Source organism: Rhinolophus ferrumequinum, chromosome 23 (genome assembly GCF_004115265.2).
Source record: "Rhinolophus ferrumequinum isolate MPI-CBG mRhiFer1 chromosome 23, mRhiFer1_v1.p, whole genome shotgun sequence".
NCBI classification, from domain to species: Eukaryota; Metazoa; Chordata; class Mammalia; order Chiroptera; family Rhinolophidae; genus Rhinolophus; species Rhinolophus ferrumequinum.
This window is the reverse complement of record NC_046306.1, coordinates 1,551,789-1,571,396: the sequence shown is the minus strand read 5'-3', so window position 1 is coordinate 1,571,396 and position 19,608 is coordinate 1,551,789. Positions and strand designations below refer to the sequence as shown.

The 19,608-nt window shown below is 52.1% G+C and overlaps 1 protein-coding gene across 3 annotated transcripts in view; it reads left to right on the top strand.

Annotated features, from left to right (window-relative positions):
* Positions 1 to 19,608, top strand: part of CDH4 (cadherin 4) — a 432,992-nt gene that overhangs the window by 320,610 nt on the left and 92,774 nt on the right. For all 3 annotated transcript variants that reach the window (XM_033094686.1, XM_033094688.1, XM_033094687.1), the window contains exon 4: positions 10,683 to 10,856. In XM_033094686.1, the coding sequence (XP_032950577.1) occupies positions 10,683 to 10,856 (174 nt within the window). The remainder of the gene's footprint in view (positions 1 to 10,682; positions 10,857 to 19,608) is intronic.

Sequence of the window (19,608 nt, the reverse complement as noted above, 5' to 3'; positions counted from 1 at the left end):
CAGGGTCCCTTAGCCTCCCTGCCCTGTGTCCCGTGGTCCGTCTCGCCTCCATCCTCGTGAGGTGCCCCCACCATCCCCACAGCCCATCCCCCTGCATCCCCTCGAGTATGTCTCCACGGGCTCCCAGGCTGGTTACAAAGCAGTGGAAGGGAGAGGGCCTGGCTGAGAACCACTCCTGCGTCTGCCTGAGAGGCCAGGCTCCTGAGGTCAGGCTGGCCGTTGAGGACTCCCCACGTGGCCCTGCGACCCCCCATGAATGCCAGAGGGCTGGTGTGCCCAGGCTGAACCCCAATGCAGCGGGTTCAGGAGCTTTAGCTAAAGGGGGCCAGGTGGGGCTTCCATGCCAGGTGTCACCCTGGGAGAGCAGCCAGGTCGCTGGGTGCTGCCCGCGTGATGGGGTGCACATGTGTCTTCAGGACGTTGCAGCTACTTCCTTCATCCTTTTCCCAAATGGCCTCAGTGCGAGTGGGAAGAGCAACTGCCCGATAAGAAATGGGTGAAAAACAGGAGCATGTCCCTGAGCTGGTGGGCCAAGGCCTCGGCCCCACCCGCTCGGCAAATCCAGACAGCACTGCCCCTCAGGGCCTCCCAGGCCCAGGCTGGACTGCCTTGGGGCCCGGACACGTGTGTCCGTGTATTTGCGTGCATTTCTCGGGCAGGAGGCTGTTCCCTTTCCAGAGCCTGCGGCTGGGTCCACAGCCCTGTCAGCACCGCCTCCCCAGGATGCGTAATCACGCTAGAGCTCAGTGTACCAGCAAAGTTCCCCAAATAACTGCGGCTTTCAGCTCTCTGTAGGGGTGGAGGGGAACGATTGTTCTAACGGCTGACGGCGTGTCCCTGCTCCCTTGTCTTTCTGCACTGCCTGCCCCACCAGGCCCCAGGGCTGACTCCTGCACCGGGTCTTGCTGCTGGGTGGTAGGCAGGAGTCGCAGAGTGGAGAAGGGAACTCTTAGACTGTTTCAGGCTGCGAATGGCCATGTAAGGGTGAGGCCCTCGCAGCCAGACCTGGAAACCCCAGGGAGAAAGCATCCCGTGTCATCAGCTTCCCCAGGGCGATCCCCGTGAGGGACACTGCCCAGGGCTCTGTGTCAATGAGACTTGAAGGGGAATGAGCCACCGAAACCCCGCAGGTGCCTTGCTGAAGAGTCCCAGGCAGAGTGGCGAGCAGAGGGGTGGGAAACGGGCCACTGCAGCCAGCGAGGGGCTGGCCGTGCCAGCCAGGCCTGGAACGGGCGGTGGGGGCCTATTCTGTCGCACTCCCGACCACCGAGGACCATGTCCCTGAGCCTGGAAGTGGGAGGCAGAGCATCCTCTGAGGACTCGGGCATCCCGTGAGTCAGAAAGGTCCCGTGTCCCCGCCGGCAGTTGTCCTGGGCGTGAGTGAGGAGACAGGAGGGGACGGCAGGTATAGAAAGAAGCCTTAGCGCTAAGGCTTTGCCTCCAAGCAGAGACGACCGTGCCATTTCACTCAGGACGTCTTTCATTGCATGACTTCCATGGGAACTTCCCAACGGTTCCCCGTTCTAGGAAGAGATCAGACGTGGGAAGCAGCGTGCAGCTCTGGGGGTGCAGACCGGCGTTCACCTCCCACTAGTTTGTTGCAGAAGGAAAACCCACTAAGCACCTTTTCAGAACCCAGCTCATGCAAATGCCTGCTTAGAATGGCTCACATGTTCTATTTGTTAAAGAGCAGAGATGTCTCCCTGTTTGTTTCATTTTCTGTTTGTTTAATACCATTTTATTCTGTCTGTCCTTAGCTACCATGGAAACCAGCCAGAGGCTGCAGACAGTACCCTACTTAAATATTTTAAATATACATGCTTGCAGGCAAGCAACATGTACCATTTTTCAAATGTATATTGAAAGGGAAGGAGGAGGTGCAGGAATGAACTATCTGTATAGATTTTAGTGTGTTGTTTTTTTAAAGCAATCTAATTATCCTCAGTGAACATCAGCAGCAGGTTTGACATTTGGGGGAGATGTGCGGGGGGACATGTTACTTCCTTTCTTGACACGTGTTTAACCCAAAGCTATAAGGAAGCGATGACAACAGGACGGTTGGTAAATGAGAGACATGCAGGAGCGTCTTAAACGGCACTGCCATTGGGGGAATATACTAGCTACCTTTGTTCCAACATAAGTACCGTGAGCTCACTGAGCAGCAGTGACGTGTCATCTCCCAGATGTTTCATCTGGAGGACGGGGCCCTGTGTCGTCAGTAACCTGGGAACACCAGGCCCTGAGACGCTTTGTGTGTACAGCAGGGACTGGCCGCCCGTTTGCCTAACCGTGAAAGCCTCAGGAATGGTCAGCCGAGACGGTGTAAAGGGGCCTGGGGTCCTTCTGTGTGTGAGAAGGCCAGGTTCCGGAGAGCCAGAGGCTGGACGCCATGCAGGGCAGGTGGATCAGAGCAAAGACGTGCCTGCCGGATGTGCTGGCAACGGCTAAGAGCAAGGAGAGGGCCAGGCTGGTTTACCTCGGTGAGGGGAGCCGCGTGCTGGCTCGTCAGAGCGTCACGCCTCACTTGCAAGGGGCACACCCCCCTCTCTCAGGAAGCTGCCACGCTGGGAGATTCAGTTCCCGTGGTGCCCACCCCTCAGCCAGGCGTCAGCCACACACAGAGGCGCCTGGTGCAGGAGGAGAGCAGGCACAGTAGGGGAACCGCCCCCCCCCCCCCCCGTTGCCTTATTATCTGCTTGTGCAAATCGCAACCACAGGCCCCCTCTAAAGCAGCCAGTCTCTGCGTTGAGGGCCTGCGGGCTGCACTGACATCCGAGAAATTAGATCTCAAGGGGGAGCCGTCCTGCTAACGAAAGCTGATGATCACACCTGGGGGTGAGGCTGACCTGGGGCCCTTGATTAAGGAGAGGCCCCACAGACATCAGCGGTCACAATGCCAGGTTGGCGTGTCCCACGGGGACTTAACATGACATGTTTTCCATAAATTGCGTTACCGAATCAGGAAGACTTGTGTCTGTCTGTTTTCTCAAAACTGGGGGGATTTAAGCTGCTCAAGGAGCATCCAGCAGGTCAGCCCAGGACCCAGCTGGGTGGGATGGCCCGTCGGGGATGGCAGGCTGGCATCTGTGACCCATCTTCAAAGGTCGGGGCTGCTGGACGCTCCTTAGAAACGAGTCCGGGGTCTGGAGTCTGGGAATTCTGAAGCAGTTTACACATTTGTGCTGCCCCCTGAGGGGAATGGCTTCTGCCAAGTCACCTCCTCCAGCGAACAGGGACCCTCGCCCCAGACGCTGCACTTTGCAGAGGCGGCAGGGTGCCCACCTCCAGTGGCCCCACTCCCCTTCTGTCTGCTGGTTTTCACTGGCCGCTCCCGCCTGGCCCGGCTGCTCCAGAGGCCTCTCCATGCGGCCTGGCCCGCGCTCAGCCCTTTCTCCAACCTCCCTATGCCTCTAGGAGGCATGTCCACCCTCGTCGGCAGCACCTTGGCTTCCCACGTCGTTCCCAGTGCCCAGGCGCACGTCCCCCACGTGGACCCCTGGACCCACCTGAGGAGCCTAGTTGGTTGGGTCAGGAAGGTCTGCAGAGGGACCCGTCACCGGCGTCCCCATCACGAGGAAACCTGCTCGCCAGTTCACACCCCCTCAACCCAACATGGTGGGAGGCTCCAGGGAAGGCGCCCCGGGGCTTCTCACACCCCCGTTCAGCTTTGCCCCTGTGTTTTAGGAGCCAGCCCAGTTACTCAGAACCGGCATCACACCTGGATCTTCATGTTTCTGGGTTCCTAGCAGGTGAGCCGTTGGATAATAGAAAAATAGGACAGATGATAACTTTTTGCATATGGATCGGGGGAGGTGCATATTGATTGTCGTCTTCCCCTGACACTTTTTTTCTGCCTCTTTTTCTTTCTTTCTAAAAGAAAAAAAAAGAAGGTGATAATTTAAAACCTGCCCCAGGTCAGTTTTGCATTATTCATCTCTCACTTGTGAGGGCGGATGGGAGGGAAGTGACCCGGCCTCTTGGTGATACTGACGAGTCCCTGAAGACCTCACCCAGAAGTCACCGTCAATTACACTCATCATCAGACGCTCGGACCAATCAAGGCGGCGCACAGCCTGCCAGGAGCCTGGGGAAGCAGCTCGGGAAAATGCAGTGCGGGTGACGAGCCAGCCTGAGAGGCAGGAGCGCCAGGCACTGCTGGGGTACGGTTAGGGCTTGTGGGGGCGATGGTGGGGATTTTGGGTGACATGCAGCTTGCCCGTGAATTTGGGGCCTCCCCTTCCAGTGCAAACAGAAGAGTGTCACTGTTTTCATGCATTCCCTGTGTCCTCCTGAGTTCACTGACCTCTCACCTGTCCCCCTGCGTCACTCCAATGTGTTCATAAGTGTGAGGGTTTGTTTGTCACTTTATCCCTGAAAAGAGAGGTGCCTGCATTGGGGATTGGTCCAGAAAACCCACCAAGAGAGAAACGCCAGGACCAGAGACGGGTTGACCTGGAAGGACCCTCAGACCACCCACCTCAGCTCCCCCGGGTCCTCGCGTGTCCGGGACTGCGTGGGATACACGTTCTGGGAAAGGCGCCAACCCACACGCGGCACCTGTTTGTCTTCACAAAGTCAGCGTCCGTTGAGGCCATGACTTCCTAATGTACCTGTGTCACTCGGGAGTGCGATTACCTGTCGTCCCCAAACTGTGACGAGAAGCTGATGTCCAGAAGGTGTCCCCGCCTTGGCGTCCGGTATCACCTCCCCCACTTACTGCCCCACCCCAGCTGTCCTCGAATGGGGAAACTGAGGCTCAGAGGGAGTGTAAGACTCGTCCAAGATCCCACGCCGGCACTGGGACCCCGGCCTGGGGCAGCACACCCCGTAATCACCATCTTGGCTGTCAGCAGAACAAATCCGATAGTAAGCTGGGTGATTAAGGCTCAGCGGGGAGAGGGGAACTGAAATGAGACACACTTTGTAAATAAAAGCTGATTAAGAAGCAGACAGATTTAGGGCTTTGCAAATGTGAATCTGGCCTCTGCATGGTCTGTGCCTCGGAGACACACCTCCCAGCCATCCTAGAGCAGGGACCAGCTCACAGGCTGTTCAGGAGTAGAAAAGGAATAAGGGGGCGGGGGGCAGGGGGCGGCTCGATCTGTGCAGCCTGGGTGACCAGGAGCCCGTGGTGGCTGGGGGACCCGTAGGACCTCCGCCTTGCTGGAATTGGACCCTAATCCAGGGGCAGAGAGCCCACCCCCTCCAGCAGCCCGGGAAAGTCCCCTGCTGGGGTCACGTGCCCTCCCTGGGGAGGCCACCCTGGCCACATGGAATGCCGAGCTCTGAATGACCAGGCTGGACGCTCACACTGCCCATGGCCAGAGAGACTCTGGATGGGCCCCTTGGAAGAAACCAAGGGAAGGGGGTGGATGCTGGGACCCCACCTCGATCATCCAGAAAGGAGCCACATGGCCCCCTCGAGAAGACCGCCAGGCTGGACCAGGACACCCACCTGTACTCACTCCTGCCCTCACATGGGCAGTCCCACACCCCCCACCACTACCCTTGGCTCGGCCCCAGCCTGCACTAGCCAGGCAGTTTGGATAAATTCTTTATCCTCCCTGTGCCTCAGTTTCCTTACCTAGGATGTAAGGTTAGGGAACACCCCTAAACCCGCCTATCCCCAAGCCCACCCCTCTAAACACAGAGCTTCTTGCAGGCCAGGCTAGCCCCCAGGTCTCCTAGCTGAAGCCCCTACCGTGTTTCCCCAAAAATAAGACCTAGCCGGACAATCAGCTCTAATGTGTCTTTTGGAGCGAAAATTAATATAAGACATGGTCTTATATTATATTACATTACATCACTATTATATTATATTATATTATATTATATTATATTATATTATATTACATTATATTATATTATACCCGGTCTTATATTATAATAAAATAAGATTGGGTCTTATATGAATCTTTGCTCCAAAAGACGCATTAGAGCTGACGGTCCGGCCGGGTCTTATTTTTGGGGACACACGGTAGTACCTCTGGGAAGTGGCCTGACCTTGAACCCGACAACAGGGCGGACACGCCGACGTCTGCCCAGCGCTCCCTGGGTGGCAGCTCCTCACCACGCTACCCCAGGCAGGGGCCTCAGCAGCATCCCCATTTCACAGACGGGGAGCCGAGGGTGAAATGGTGGGGCCAGTGAAGAGCAAACTGCGCTTGACCAGTTCTGCCGACCCCACAGTCTGTATTTCCACCTTCCCCTCATTCCACTGTTCGTCTAAGTCCCAAATATCCCATTAAAGACGGGGTGCACCTGGTTTTTGAGGCATCTGTGCTGTCCTGTTTCCACATCTACCCCCTTAAACCTGTCCCTCCCAGGCTCATCCCCCAGCAAACTTCTAATCAGCCCTCAGGACCCTACCAGGTATAATTCCCTTCATGAAGCACGTCCGCCCTCCCCACATGAGGTTGGGCTGAGCATCCTCTGTTTCCTGAGGACACTCAAACACGTTTGAGTCTGTCCGCTGAGTTTGCTCCCTGCTGAGTGGGTGGCCCATGGAGCCCAGGGACCACAGCCAGGCCATGGACCAGCCAGTGTGAGGCAGGGGTGGAGGTGTCCTGCCCGGGTGGAGTGGGGAGCAGGGCAGGCAGGCACCCGCACACGGAGGTCACCAGCATCTGGGGACAGAGCTGACCCATTTGGGGACGTGGGGTCAGAGGCAGCACCTTGGGGTGCTCTCTCCAGATGGATGTGGGAGCAGAGCCCAGGTCCGGCCATGCTGAGGCTGGGTGCTCTGTGGAATATTCTCGTGGGGGATCCTGCAAAGTGACCGCAGTTCCGGAAGTTACCCTGTAGCCACATCTTAGGTGTCCAGTCAGAGGACAGCTGGACCAGGTGATCTCATTGCCCTTTGTTCCTCACACCTGCAGTACGAGCTTGCTTGGACCCAGCGGCCAGCTCAGCAGCCAGGACCCTCCCTGCCCCACAAGTCACAAGACCTGCAGCTTGGATGAAACACTGTGTAATGCCCAGTGATGGCGTGGGACTAGCCTAGTGTGCTGCCAGGTGGTTTTGAGAAAACTGTGGTGTGTCATACACACACACAGACATACAAACACACACGTGTACGTATGCATGTGTACATCGACACATACTTTGCACACGTGTGTAACATGTACATACGTGCGTGCACATGCGCGTGTGTCTACATGTGTGTGTACACACATGTATGAGCCTGTATACACCTGCGTGTGACAAGCACACGTCTAATTTTCAGTGACCGTAGCATAGAGGCTGCATCATTATTACCGAACACTCAGTCTTCAGAAATACAGGAAAACCTCAGCACGTGTCATCTGTGGGGAGAAGCTGTGGGAGGAACCGGGGCCATTGCTCAGGGCGAGCATGACTGTGCGTCAGTGTTTGCACGTGTGCTCGGAAAGGGCCCGGGTCACGCATGGTCACAACATCTCGCTCCCCCGGGGTAACCGCCAGGCACCCGTGACGTTTCTCCCCCAGAGACGTGGGTGCGCCTTCCGGGCTGAAGCCTGTGCAGGCCTGGCATTGATTTTCACCAGATTTTGTTATTACATTTGTCTCACAGCTTTAAAATAGTAGCAAATATGGGCAATTTATTTAAACAACACTAGGGAAATTAACGCCATGCAAGCTCATCCTAAGCAAATGAAGATAAAGCAGGGTGTTTCGGATTTTTTTTTTTAGTGGCTGTATGAAAACCTTTAAAATTCAGAGTCTGTAGTTCAGAGGGCTCCGGTGAGCTTCTGCTGGTGCCCAGATGCCACCGTGAGGCAGAGCTGTGCCCTCTGCACCGTCACGAGGGGAGACAGGGCCCAGCGGACGTGTGGCCGGGGCTCCCACATCCTGTCATGCGAGGTTTGATTGGCCAAGTCCGTCTGGCTGCCCTAAGCAGACGTGCTCCAGAACAAACCCTAACCAGGTCCCTTCTCCTGAGACCAGTCCCTGGGGACAGGTGAACCTTATCACCTGAGTGTGGGGGCGCCCCGGCAAAGTTGTGAGCGTGTGGAGCACATCAGCCACCTGGAGGGCCCCACTGCAGACTGCAGGCCCCACGCCAGAGGTAGCAAATCCCAGCTGGCCCTACACTTTGCATTGCTAACCAGCTCCCTGGGGCCCACACTGGGAACACAGCGCTCTCCCTCCCCAGGAAGGTTTATCGCAACACCCCACATGCAGGCAGCCCCCCACCTCCTCGAGGGGAATATTGACCTCTGCCCAGTCCACCTAACGTGAGGACCAGTACAGGGCATGCGACCTCACAGGCAGAGACCCCAGAAGTGGGGGTGGCACTGAACCAGCCACTCTGGTCTCAGTTCCGACTCCCAGCATTCAAATCCTGCCTCTGCCTCCCAGCATTCAAATCCTGCCTCTGCCTAACGAGCTATGTGACCTTCAGAAGTGACAGCCTCTCAGGTCCCCTGTTGCCTTCCCAGTAAAGTGGGGGTGAGAATGCCCCCTGCTGATTTGGTGATGGGGAGGATTTGGGCAGAGTCAGCCCTTGAGGGCGTGGGAAGCAGCTCTCTGCCCCTGTGCAGGGACGTGTGGCCAGCACTGTCCTAAACACAGTGCTGTGAAGCTCCTAAGGAACCCAGAGATGCCCCCGCCCTGAGCCACCATGAGAGGCTGAGGGTCAGTCGCAGGCAGCATCTCTCAGGCTGGCTTGAAGAGAAGCCGTATAGTTGTCCTATTTCCTTAGAAATCACGGCCACCGGGGAAATACACACCTTGCATGGCTTCTTTCTGAGGAAGGATGGGAGTGGCCTGAGAAAGCCTTTGGGTTTTAGCTCTTGCATGTAGCAGCTTTCAGGGGAATGTGGTTTGTCCAGATGGATTTTTCCACTGATGGAGCTATCCATTTGGGCATTGAGGGTGGATAGATTTTTTTTGCATCAGTCACACAGTTTTCTGTATATGTGTTAACTTACTGCTATGCAGCTGTTTTGGAAAAGTGAGTGGGCTTTCCTATCCACAGAGGGCAATGAATCCTAAGACCAGCAGGGTCCCTGAGGGACCTGGAGCGCATCTGGAGGGTGGAGACCAGGCCATGAGTGGTCAGGTGCCTCCAGCCAGCTTTGTCCTCCCTGCCTTGGGTCCAGGGTCTGGCATGTCCCCTCTCGTATGCTCCGGGCTCCAAGCCACAGTGAGAAATGAGCACCACCTCTGAACACGTCACCGAAGCACGGGGTGACACATGCGTAGATGTCACGTGTGCATGTGACGTTCTGCTGGCTTTTAATGATGGAAAGTCATGCACATGATGATATTCAGAGACACGGACAGATAAGAGGAATAAAGTAAAACAAAATAGCATGAAAGCCACTGGTGACAGAGAAAACCAGAGTTGACATTTTGATGTATTTCCTTCCAGGCTTTTCTCTACCTTTTAAAAAAATAGAAAAGGTAGGACTCATGCTGCATGTGTACCTACTTTGGTGCCAGTTCTCCACGTACTATTATTTATGGACATTTCTTCACGTCACAGTTTTCAAAGAGCAACTTTTAGTGTCTGTAGAATGTCATGTAGCATAATGCGTGTAACTACTGTTTACTGTCAGACATTAGAGATGTTTTTTTACTGGTATTTTTAGTGTTTTATAAATATATTTATAAAAATATTTATAAATATTATAAAAAATTTAAAAATTTATAAAATTTATAAATATTATAAAAAAAATATTTATAAATATTATGGTAAAAACACCTGTAGTGAGCATCTTAATACGGAAACTTCTGTCCACATATAGTTGCTCTGGGACAGATTTCCGGTTGTGAAGTTACCTGAGGCTCTTGTCCGTCCCTGGCATATGGTGGCAGGCGGGCTGTGGTCAGCGCCAGTCCCACTGCCTCGCCACCAGGCAGGGGCTCTTAACAGTTTCATTCCCATGGCAACCCTCTGAACTCAGTGCTACCCTCCTGTTTTGTAAAAGAAGTGTCTGGAGTTTGGGACTTGCCCCGTGTCACATGAATTTTTGTGACCCCAGGACAGCTTCACACCAAGCCCGACGTCCTCAGCCATCACCCTCTAGTGACCGAGTCACGACACACTCCTCAGTGCTGAGGGGTCACTTTGGTTAATCTGGTCACTTTGATAGGCAAAGAGGATATATTACTTTAATTTGCATAATTGGATTACTGGAAAACACGAGCATTTGTATAAGTTTATTGATCCTTTATATTTATTTTGCTGTTAATTATCTATTCGTGTCTTTTTCATGTTATAAAAAAGATTCAATTATTTTTTTTGTAAGAACTCTTTATATAGTGAGACTATTAACCCTTTGTCAGATTTCTTGTAAATCAAGTGTTCCATTTTCATCAATTGTTTTTAGGATATGTTTTTCATAAACAAGAATTTTCAACCAAAATGCATTCACCTTTCCCTTTTGTGATTTTTTTTTTCCCAACTCGGTCGGGATTTAAAGCTGTGATCCACTCCATTGGTTACATAGCCAATTATATTTTCTTCTTTTTTAAGGTTTATTTCAACCCGTTTAATTTTGTAACCCATTTCTTTGCATCGATGAGGGCCTTGCTTGATTTTTCCCCCGACACTTAGCCACTTTTCCCAACATCGTCCAATCTTTCTCTATCAAACTGGTAAAGTATGGATTCTCTGAACAGACACCCTTTCCTCTGGGCAGAACTTAATGAGACTCTCTCTGGCTCTTCTCTCCCCACACCCCGTGATGCTGCAGAAAGGGAAGAAGGCTGCAGCCCCGGCCCCTGCTGGACCTCTGAATGACACGCTGCTGCCGTGGCCCCAGCATCAGCTCACCAGCGGGTTGAGGCGACAGAAACGGGACTGGGTCATCCCACCCATCAATGTGCCAGAAAATTCGCGCGGGCCCTTCCCACAGCAGCTTGTGAGGGTAAGTGCAGACCCGACCTGCGGTGGGGAGGGGGAAGTCTCAGCTGCATCCCCCTCTCTGGGGACCTTGCAAATCAGGTCTGATGGGCTTGTTCCTGGAGCGGGGGATGGGTTCTGCATTTGGTGGCTAAGAAGGTGGGGATTTTGCCTTTCCAGACAAGCATGACACAGAATTGCAGAGCAAACTCGGGTGGTCGCGTCGTCCAGGGCGGGCAGGCTGCTTGAGTTGGGTCCTCTCTCTCGGTTACTGTCAAGTGCTCTCAAGAGGGGAAGGAGGTGAGGCAAGGACTTTGGCCTGTGGCCTTTGACCTCTGACCCCTGTCTTTGGCCTGATCGTTCCCACTTCCTTCCAATTGACTGCGACACTGAGCGATGGAATGGTGCGTTCCATACTGAGACCTCGGTGCTAGCACTGTGATGCCAGTCGGCAGCCTTGTTGGATAGCCAATGATGTAATCAATCGCACCGACGTGATGAGGCCTCTATGAAAACCCCAAGGGACGCGTGGTGATGCGGGGAGGTGGTGTCCCAGAGAGGGCATGGAAGCTTCGCGCCCGTCTGTCCTCATACCTGGCCCTACACGGGTCTCCCACCTGGCTGTTCCCACATGGCCTTTATAATAAGCTGAACATCCAGTGAATAAACGGGGAGCTGCTCTAGCACATTAATCGAATGCAAGGAAGGGGCCATTGTAGCCAGTCGGGCAGAAGCAGAGGTGACAGTCTAACTGTGAGACTGGTGTCTGGCGTGGGGCAGTCTTGTGGGACTGAGCTTTTACCTGTGGGATCGATGCTATCTCTGGGTAGATGGGTCAGAATTAAGTTAAACTGTAGAACACTAGCCGGTGTCACAGAAAATGGCTCAGTGTGGGGAACATACCCACACGGCTGGTGTCAGAAGTGTGACCGTGGTAGTCATGTGACATGCAGGAGAGCTTTTACAGCTCATAAAGCCGGCCCTCCCACCTCAGCTCCCCACAAGACAGGGAGCTGGGCTTTCTGGGGCCGTCCCTGCCCTTGGGCCAGACGGGGTTGGAGTTTTCACTGTGAAATGGTGGTAAGGACTTGAGTGAAGGAAGCCCTCAAGGATGGAAACCCCAACCCGGGCCTCATTTCCCAGGATTCCCGTCTTCCGGGCCCATCCGCCAACCTCCATTACCAACACCAATGAGGGGGGTGATGACAGTCCTGTGGGCCCCCCTGCGTTCACGCCCCTACCACCTTCCACATGCTCGCCCTATCTAACTATCACTTGTCATTTAGTTAAAGTTTTTCTTAGTGATTCATTGTTAATATAAAGTTGTTGTAAAAGGAAACTTTGTATTTGATCACCATTGCAAAGCTGGCGTTGTTACGTTGTTACGATAGAAGTTGACTATGAAACAAGCAGCGGCAGAGAAAACAGAGCTATTACTGTCTGGGTGCTTAGCCACCCACACTCAGGGCCCCACACTGCCCTCCGCTTGTTTGGGAGGGAGAGGTGACCTTGGGGTGTTTTAAAAACACACCAGGCGCAGAGGCCTCCTCCTGAATGTCAGCAGGATGGAATGCCAGTGGAAAGGGAGTGAGTCTTTTGTTGTGTGCTTCGGTTTTATTTAAAACCTTGTGCTTGTACTACCCAAAAATCACCTCCAGTAGAAAACTGTTGATCTCACTCTGGTGGGCAGACTTTTTCTGTAAAGCGCCAGATAGGAAATATTTTAGGCTTTGCAGGCTGATCGGCTTCTGTGGCCCTTGGACTGTGAGAGCTACTGTAGGCAATATGTAAACTAACAGGTGTGGCTGTGTTCCAATAAAACTTTATTGACAAACACAGACTATGGGCCGGATTTGGCCCGTGGGCCACAGCAGGATGTCAGAGTGAGTGAGTGAGTTTGTAATGAATGCCGAGTGCTCACACACCAGAGGGTACGCACATGGCATTGGGCAGGCATCTGAGCCCTGCTGGAGGGTTCTTTGATCCTGGCTTTCAGAGTTTCTCAGGTTAAGGATCCTCGCTGTGCCCATCTGTATACAGGCCCATAAAGGGTACCAGACAGAGAGAAGGCCAGCACGGACAGAACCCTGGTCTCGCAAGGATGCCGGGGATCTCCTGGCACCCTTGGTCCTGCTGCGTCCATATTCTGCTGGACAGTGGAGAGAAAGTACTTCTGTACATTTGGCCTGACCTACCTCCGGTGGTCTCGGGCTGAGAAGTGGGGGCTGGCGACAGGCTCACGGAAGAGCTGAGTTCTCCCAGACTAGCAGAGGGCTCGGGTCTCCTGACAGGTCCAGTGGGCATGTTGGCGGGACATTTCTTCCTGTAACGCCACTGTGACATCTGTGTGTCATTGGGGACGTACTGTGCTTTCCATTTTGAACATCTACTGAGCATGGACATTTGCCCAGTTAGCACAAACCTGCAGGATCTGGCTGAGAGAGGAGCAGGTGGCAGGTTCCTGGAGACGGTCGCTGACGTTTCTAAACTAAAACTATGGAAAGGAGATGGGAACATGATTTCAGGTGTCAGCTGAGAAAAGCTGCTAACTCTGCGGGGCTGGGGGCTGTCACGGCAGCTCAGACGCGCCGAGGGACAACGTGGCACTTTCTGTGGTCTTGTCTGCAACATTGCCGTGGTTTGGAGCAAATTTTTCCCCTGTGCCCAGGACACCCTAACGTGCCCAGCAGCCCTGTAGGGAGGGGGGACCACACCCAGGCTGGAACAGACTCTGAGCAAAGGTGGGGTGTGGGTCACGGTTGGCTGACTGCAATCATGCACATCCCGAAAATGTCAGAAACCTCACAAAATTGAGGCTTTTTCTTGCTCCTGTGAAGGTCATGGTGGGGAGTCACTCAGGCCCAGAGTGAGGACCCTGGAGAACTAGGGAGACGCCATGTAGCCGTGCCTGACGGCAGGGGACACTAGGAAACGTAGTCCTGCTCTGCCGAGGAGCAAAGGAAATGTGTGTGGTGAGCAGCTGGTCTCTGCCACGAAAGGTCTCCCCAAATACCAATAGTGTGTCCCTCTCCTCTCTGATGGCCCAGCTACGCCAGGAGCCCAGGGCCTGCAGGCGGCCTAGTGAGCAGTCAGACTTAACTCACCAACCTCCCCCAGTCTTTATGCTACTGCCCTGCTTCAGTTTCTCCACAGCGCTTAGTACTGTCTGACTTCATGTTGTTATTTATTCATCAAGAACATGTCTCCTGAATCAAAGGCCCCGCCAGTATCTCTAGTGTGTAAACAGCCCTGGCACACAGTAGGCACTATATTTGTTGAATGAATGAATGAATGAATGAATGAATGAGATGGGCGCCCAGATGGGCGCCCAGCTAAATTCTCATGGGGAGATACCTCTTCAGCAAATGGAAAATGGAATCTCCGTTACGGTTTCTGTAAAAGATTTGTCTTTTCCAAATGGACTCCAAGTCATTACATAAGAACTCAGCCCAGAAACACACACGTGTGCACGCACACCATCCCACGTCTCACACACACACACACCCCCACACACACACTCATATGCTCACCTGCTTGCCTCCCCCACCCTGTCTCCCTCCCTCCCTCCCCCATTAAATTCTTGTCCAGCACAGACAGGGTTTGGGGGTGCTTTTCCATCTCCGTTGCTGTCTCCAGGAAGTTGATGAATTTCCTGTCAGTGGTCCGGGGGGGCTGCTCCTGAGAAAAGCCCACATCACAGTGAGTGTGAATACAGCTTGATGGGGTGCAGGAAGCTGAGCACAGAGCACTTGGAGGTTCAGCTGGGATCAGCTGCAGCTCTGCTCATTAAGGCATTTCATTCTGATAAAACAAGTTAAATGAAAACTGGGAGGAGAGGAGCAGGCAGAATGTTCTTCCAAAAAGAACCGCTGTTGATTGCAGGCGTTTCCCTGGAAGGAATATCACGCCTCTTCAAAGGCTACTGAACCCCCGTGCAGAGCGGTCCACACGCGGGGGACGGTGGCTGTACGCGGCTGGGCTGCAGGGAGCCGTGGTGTCCGCGGCGAAGCCTGGAAGCCCTCCATGTGCTGTGCCCACCGCAGTGGGACCACAGTCTAAACTGAGTGGTGGGTAGGGAGAGGCAGCTGTGCCCTGGCCGTCCCACCGGAAGCTCCAGGCTGTCCCTTCTCACAGCGGAGGGGGAAGCAGTCACTGTCATCGAGCTGACCCCCTAGGGAGTTGGATAGAGGCTCTCCCTTCTGGAGGAACTGTGGGAAATGGCAGGAGGGGGCACCCGGTAGAGATGAGCATGACCTCCCCTGCTCCCAAAATCCAGCACTGGTCTCTGGATGGGACAATTTGGGGCCATTGGTGGGTGCCACACCCTGTGCCAACACTAGGGATTCAGAGGCTGAAGGACACGAGTCCTTTTGTGGCCTCAAGAGCCCCCAGGCAGTCAGCTTCCGACTTGTCACCCAGAATTTGGTCCCTTCACTGTCACTAAGATTCCTTCACGGGTCAGTGAATGCAGGATTTTGAAAAGCCGCTTGCTTCTCTCGCAGGTGGGTTAGGTTTGATTTGGACAAGATTCTGGATGAGGATAAAATCAAACTTTAAAAAAGAGGGTGCATTTCTTAGCTGAGTCTGATAAAAACTCAGAATTTGTTAACTGGAGAGGTTGTCCAGGGCAGCTGTGGGAATTGGCTCAAGATGCTGAGGAAGAAGGTAGCACTGCTGGGCGACAAGTCCTTTCATTTTGGAAGTTGATATTTTAACAGACAAGAAGTCATGCAAAGCCATCCTCAGGAACCCGCCCGCAAGCATGATCTGGAAAATGAGCTCTGGATTTCAGACTCTGCAAGGAAGTCATTGCACAATTGCTTAGCATAAAAGTGGCCACGTGGAGAAGACAAGCAAGAGACGTTTCTAGAGTAGGGAGCTCACAGAGCACAGCTTGGCAGCATTGTTAAAACTAGCTCCTCACACCTAACGACCCAAATGAGCTGACACTGATTGAAATCAAAGGTTTTCTTCACATTTCCTCGATAAATTTTGTGCACGTACCCCACACTGCTTCATATCCAGCCACCAATACTTATTGACCTTCTGCGTGAACAGAGAGAGGCTGGGTCTTTGGGAGCTAGTTGAGCGATGAGACATGCCCTGGGCTGGGGTCTGCATTATGAGGTGTATGCCAGGTACTCAGTGAGTCACCCCATGTCTGGCCCAAGGTAGACTTTCCACAAATGTTCATCAGATATAGGTATACACGTGATGGAGCTGGCTGAATTTTAACTCAGTGTTATCCTACAAAATGTTTGCCAGGTAACCAAGCAGTATAATTATCATTGAATCCAGCTAAGAATGTATTTCTGGTACTCTAGAAGTCTCCATTCATGCCTGAATGACTGACCCCGTCATTATTCACCATCTGGTGGAAGCAAGATGACCTGTCAAAGTACAATGTCTGTGTGTTGTCCCCCTCCCATTGTTTCCCCATTGTCCCCAGAGAAAATCTAACTCCTAGCATGTCACACAAGATCCCATGATCTGGCTCTGCCCCCTTGGCACACCAAGCTGCAGCCACATTGGGCTTCCAGACTTATCACACGCTTGGTTGCCTGGAGTCCTGTGTGCAAGCTCTTCCCTCTGTTCTGGCACCACCCAGCCTGGCTACTTCCTACCTCCTCTGAGAATGCCCCACTTCTCAGGACTAACTGGCCTTCCCACGGGGCGCATGGCACCCCCATTGCCTGCCATTACGGCAGAGTTTTTGACACTGTTTTGTCAGTGATTATTGGTCTGTCTCCCCCGCTGAACATAAAGTCCTTGAGGGATAGTCCACCTATCAAGCACAACAGTGGGGACAGAATAGATGTCACTAAGTACTTATTAAATGAATGAGTGATACAGACCCATACCCACCTCTACTAGGCAGCCTTTCATTATCATTATGAAGAATGTTAGGTTAGCTATGCAATACGTGAGAATAATGAATCGGAAGTTCTTCTGGTAATGGTGGAGTAGTGCATATCAGACTGTCACTCCTGAAACAGTAACTATGAACTCTGGGGGAAATTTATTTAAAATTATTTGCAGTTACTTGAGAGTGATCAGTAGTGGGCAGAAACTGTTGGGGACTCTGCCCTTGAGGAGCAAACAGCCCTGGGTGAGATCTATCTTTGTGTGGCTTTCCCTCGGAGAGCACTCCTTGTCCTTGCGTCAGAGGGTGGCTAGATCTCATGCAGAAAACCAGTCTTTCTGGTCAGAGTTGGAAGATGGGGTTTGGAACTGACAGAGCAGCCGGAATGTGAAAGAATAAATCTTATAAAACATGTGGCCATAGATAGAGACTCCCAAATCTGCTTATAAACTCTGCCCAGCTCTTTGGCTGTTCCTTGAACTGTGCGTGCGCAAGGGAGACCCCGAAAACCCAGTGAAAAGCAACAGCAGCAAGAAGATTGAAAGTACTGAGCAGAGATTTCAGCTGCTGCCTACCACATGGGAAACAGGTTAATATTTCAACCCAGCCCAGTTAGCTCTCTGCTAGGACAGAAATCAACACCCTTCAGAGGAAGATAACAGAACCAGAGTCTCTGCTGTATCTCATCTGCAATGATCAGTATACAATCAAAAATTACTAGACATGCCCAAAAAAGTGACCCATAATTAAGAGGAAAAAAACTCTCATAGACTCTAACCCTGAGGCTACCCAGATATTGGAATTATCAGCAAGGCCTTTAAAAAACCTCTGATAAATATGCTCAAGGACTTAAAGGAAAATATGGTCAGAATGAATGAATACATAGCAGAAAAACGGAAACCCTAAAAATATAACCAAGTGGAAATACTAAAACTGGAAAGTATAATAACTAATGAAAAGCTTACTGCATAGGCTTACAAGTGGATTGTAGAAGGCAAAAGAAAGTGTCAGTGCGTTCGAAGAAAAATCACTGAAAATTATCCAACCTGAAGAATGGCAGGGGAGAGGACTGAAGCATGGACAAGGTCATGGGACAAGGTCAAATGGCCTAACATGTATAACTGGAGTCCCAGAGGGAGAGGAGAGAGACGACTAGATAGAAACAGTGGTGGAAATTTCCTCACAATTGGAAGAGAAACAAACTCGCAGGTTCAAGAAATTCAGTGAACCTCAAGCAGGATAAATACAAAGAGAGCCATACCTTAATCAGAGTCAAACTATTGAAATTCAAAAAACAGAGACAAAATCTTGAAAGCAGAGGGAAAGGTGCATTACAAACAGAGGACAACAGTGAGAATGAGGACTGCTACTCTTTAGAAATAATGGAGGCCCCTGGGCAATGGGATGACATTTTCCAACTGCTAAATGAAAACAGAAACTATCAACCAAGAATTCTGTATCCAGAAAAAAATAATCCTTCAGACTTGAAGGTGAAATAAAGACATCTCTGAGTAAACGGAGGGAATTCATTGCCAGCAGCCCTACAGGAAGTGGTAAAGGTGTTCCTTAGGCTAAAAAGAAACGACACCACTTGGCAGTTCAGATCTACAGGAAGGGATTGAGAGCACAGGAAAAGATTCATTTGTGGGTGGATAGAAAAAATTGTATTTTTCCCTTAACTTATTGCAATGGAGATGACTATTTAAAGCAAAACTGTAACACAACATAAATTACAAAAAAATGCAATTTATGTAGATATAATAAGTACGACAATAACAGGACCTGCTTGGGAAGAGACGGGATTGTAGCCCACCCCAGACCAATCCCGCCTGTCGGATGGGATTGTCTGATGAACACTGTGCAGTACAACTGAGACTTACCCTTCGATTGTGCCCCTCAGCCAGGTGCATGGGGCCCTCCCCCAGCTACAGCAAACGTCCTTTTCAAGGAGGCACCTGCGGGGAGGCTTGGGCGGGCGTGGCCGCTTTCTCGGAGGCAGAGGCTTCAGATGCTGCAATGCTGACCTCTCTAGTGATCTTCAAAGCCAGACGCGCTGGTGGGTGAGTGGGTCATGAAGAAGCAGATTTCCTTCCCTAAAGGGACGTCCGACTGAAAGCCTCTGGGGAGAAGAGAGCTGGGGTGCTCCAGGAGGTTGCTGTGTTGGGGTTTTCTCCCCCACAAGTGGATCTGAAGAGGTCGTGGACATGTCACCTCTGGCTTCACCATAGAGTCTGCTGTTTTAATGGTAGCTGGGCTAGAAGGAGCTGCTTCAGGAATGGCTGAGGAAGAGGTCCCCCGGGTCATCAGCTCATCCACGGAAGGAAGCATCTCTCTGTGAGGAAACTCTTAATTATCTGGAGTAACGTTTTCGTAGAAATCACGTGACCCCTTCCACTGTGAGACAGATGGCGCTTTCACTTGCCCCACCTGTAATGCGGGGTCGCCCCCTTCCCAGTCCCAGGGAAGGGTCAGGCACTGCCTGCCCCGCTGTGGGTTCTGACAGCACGGCCCCAACACCCAGACATCATTTGGGATCTTGTGCCCAGCCATCGCATCCCTGTGGTCACAGGTCACTTTGGGACCCGTAGGGAATCTGTATTGTGCTCACTAAAGCCAGAGGGACACCAGGAAGGCAGTTTAACGATTCCGCCGCCTGGGGTTCTGCGATTTAATCAATCGTGTGAAAGAACTGTGCTGGTCCTTTGTGTTTGCCATTCCCTCATCTGAGCAGAAAGTGCTCCCTTTCTTGAATTGCTTTAATGGCTCTATTTACGCAGCTGAAAGTTCCTGAAGAAATGAAAGGAAAGTCAAAATGCTGCCAATGCTCAGATAATTTCTTGGGGAATATTCAATTAGAATATATTAACATTTTAGATTTCCACCATTAATTTAATATTCAGAGATTTAATTTGGT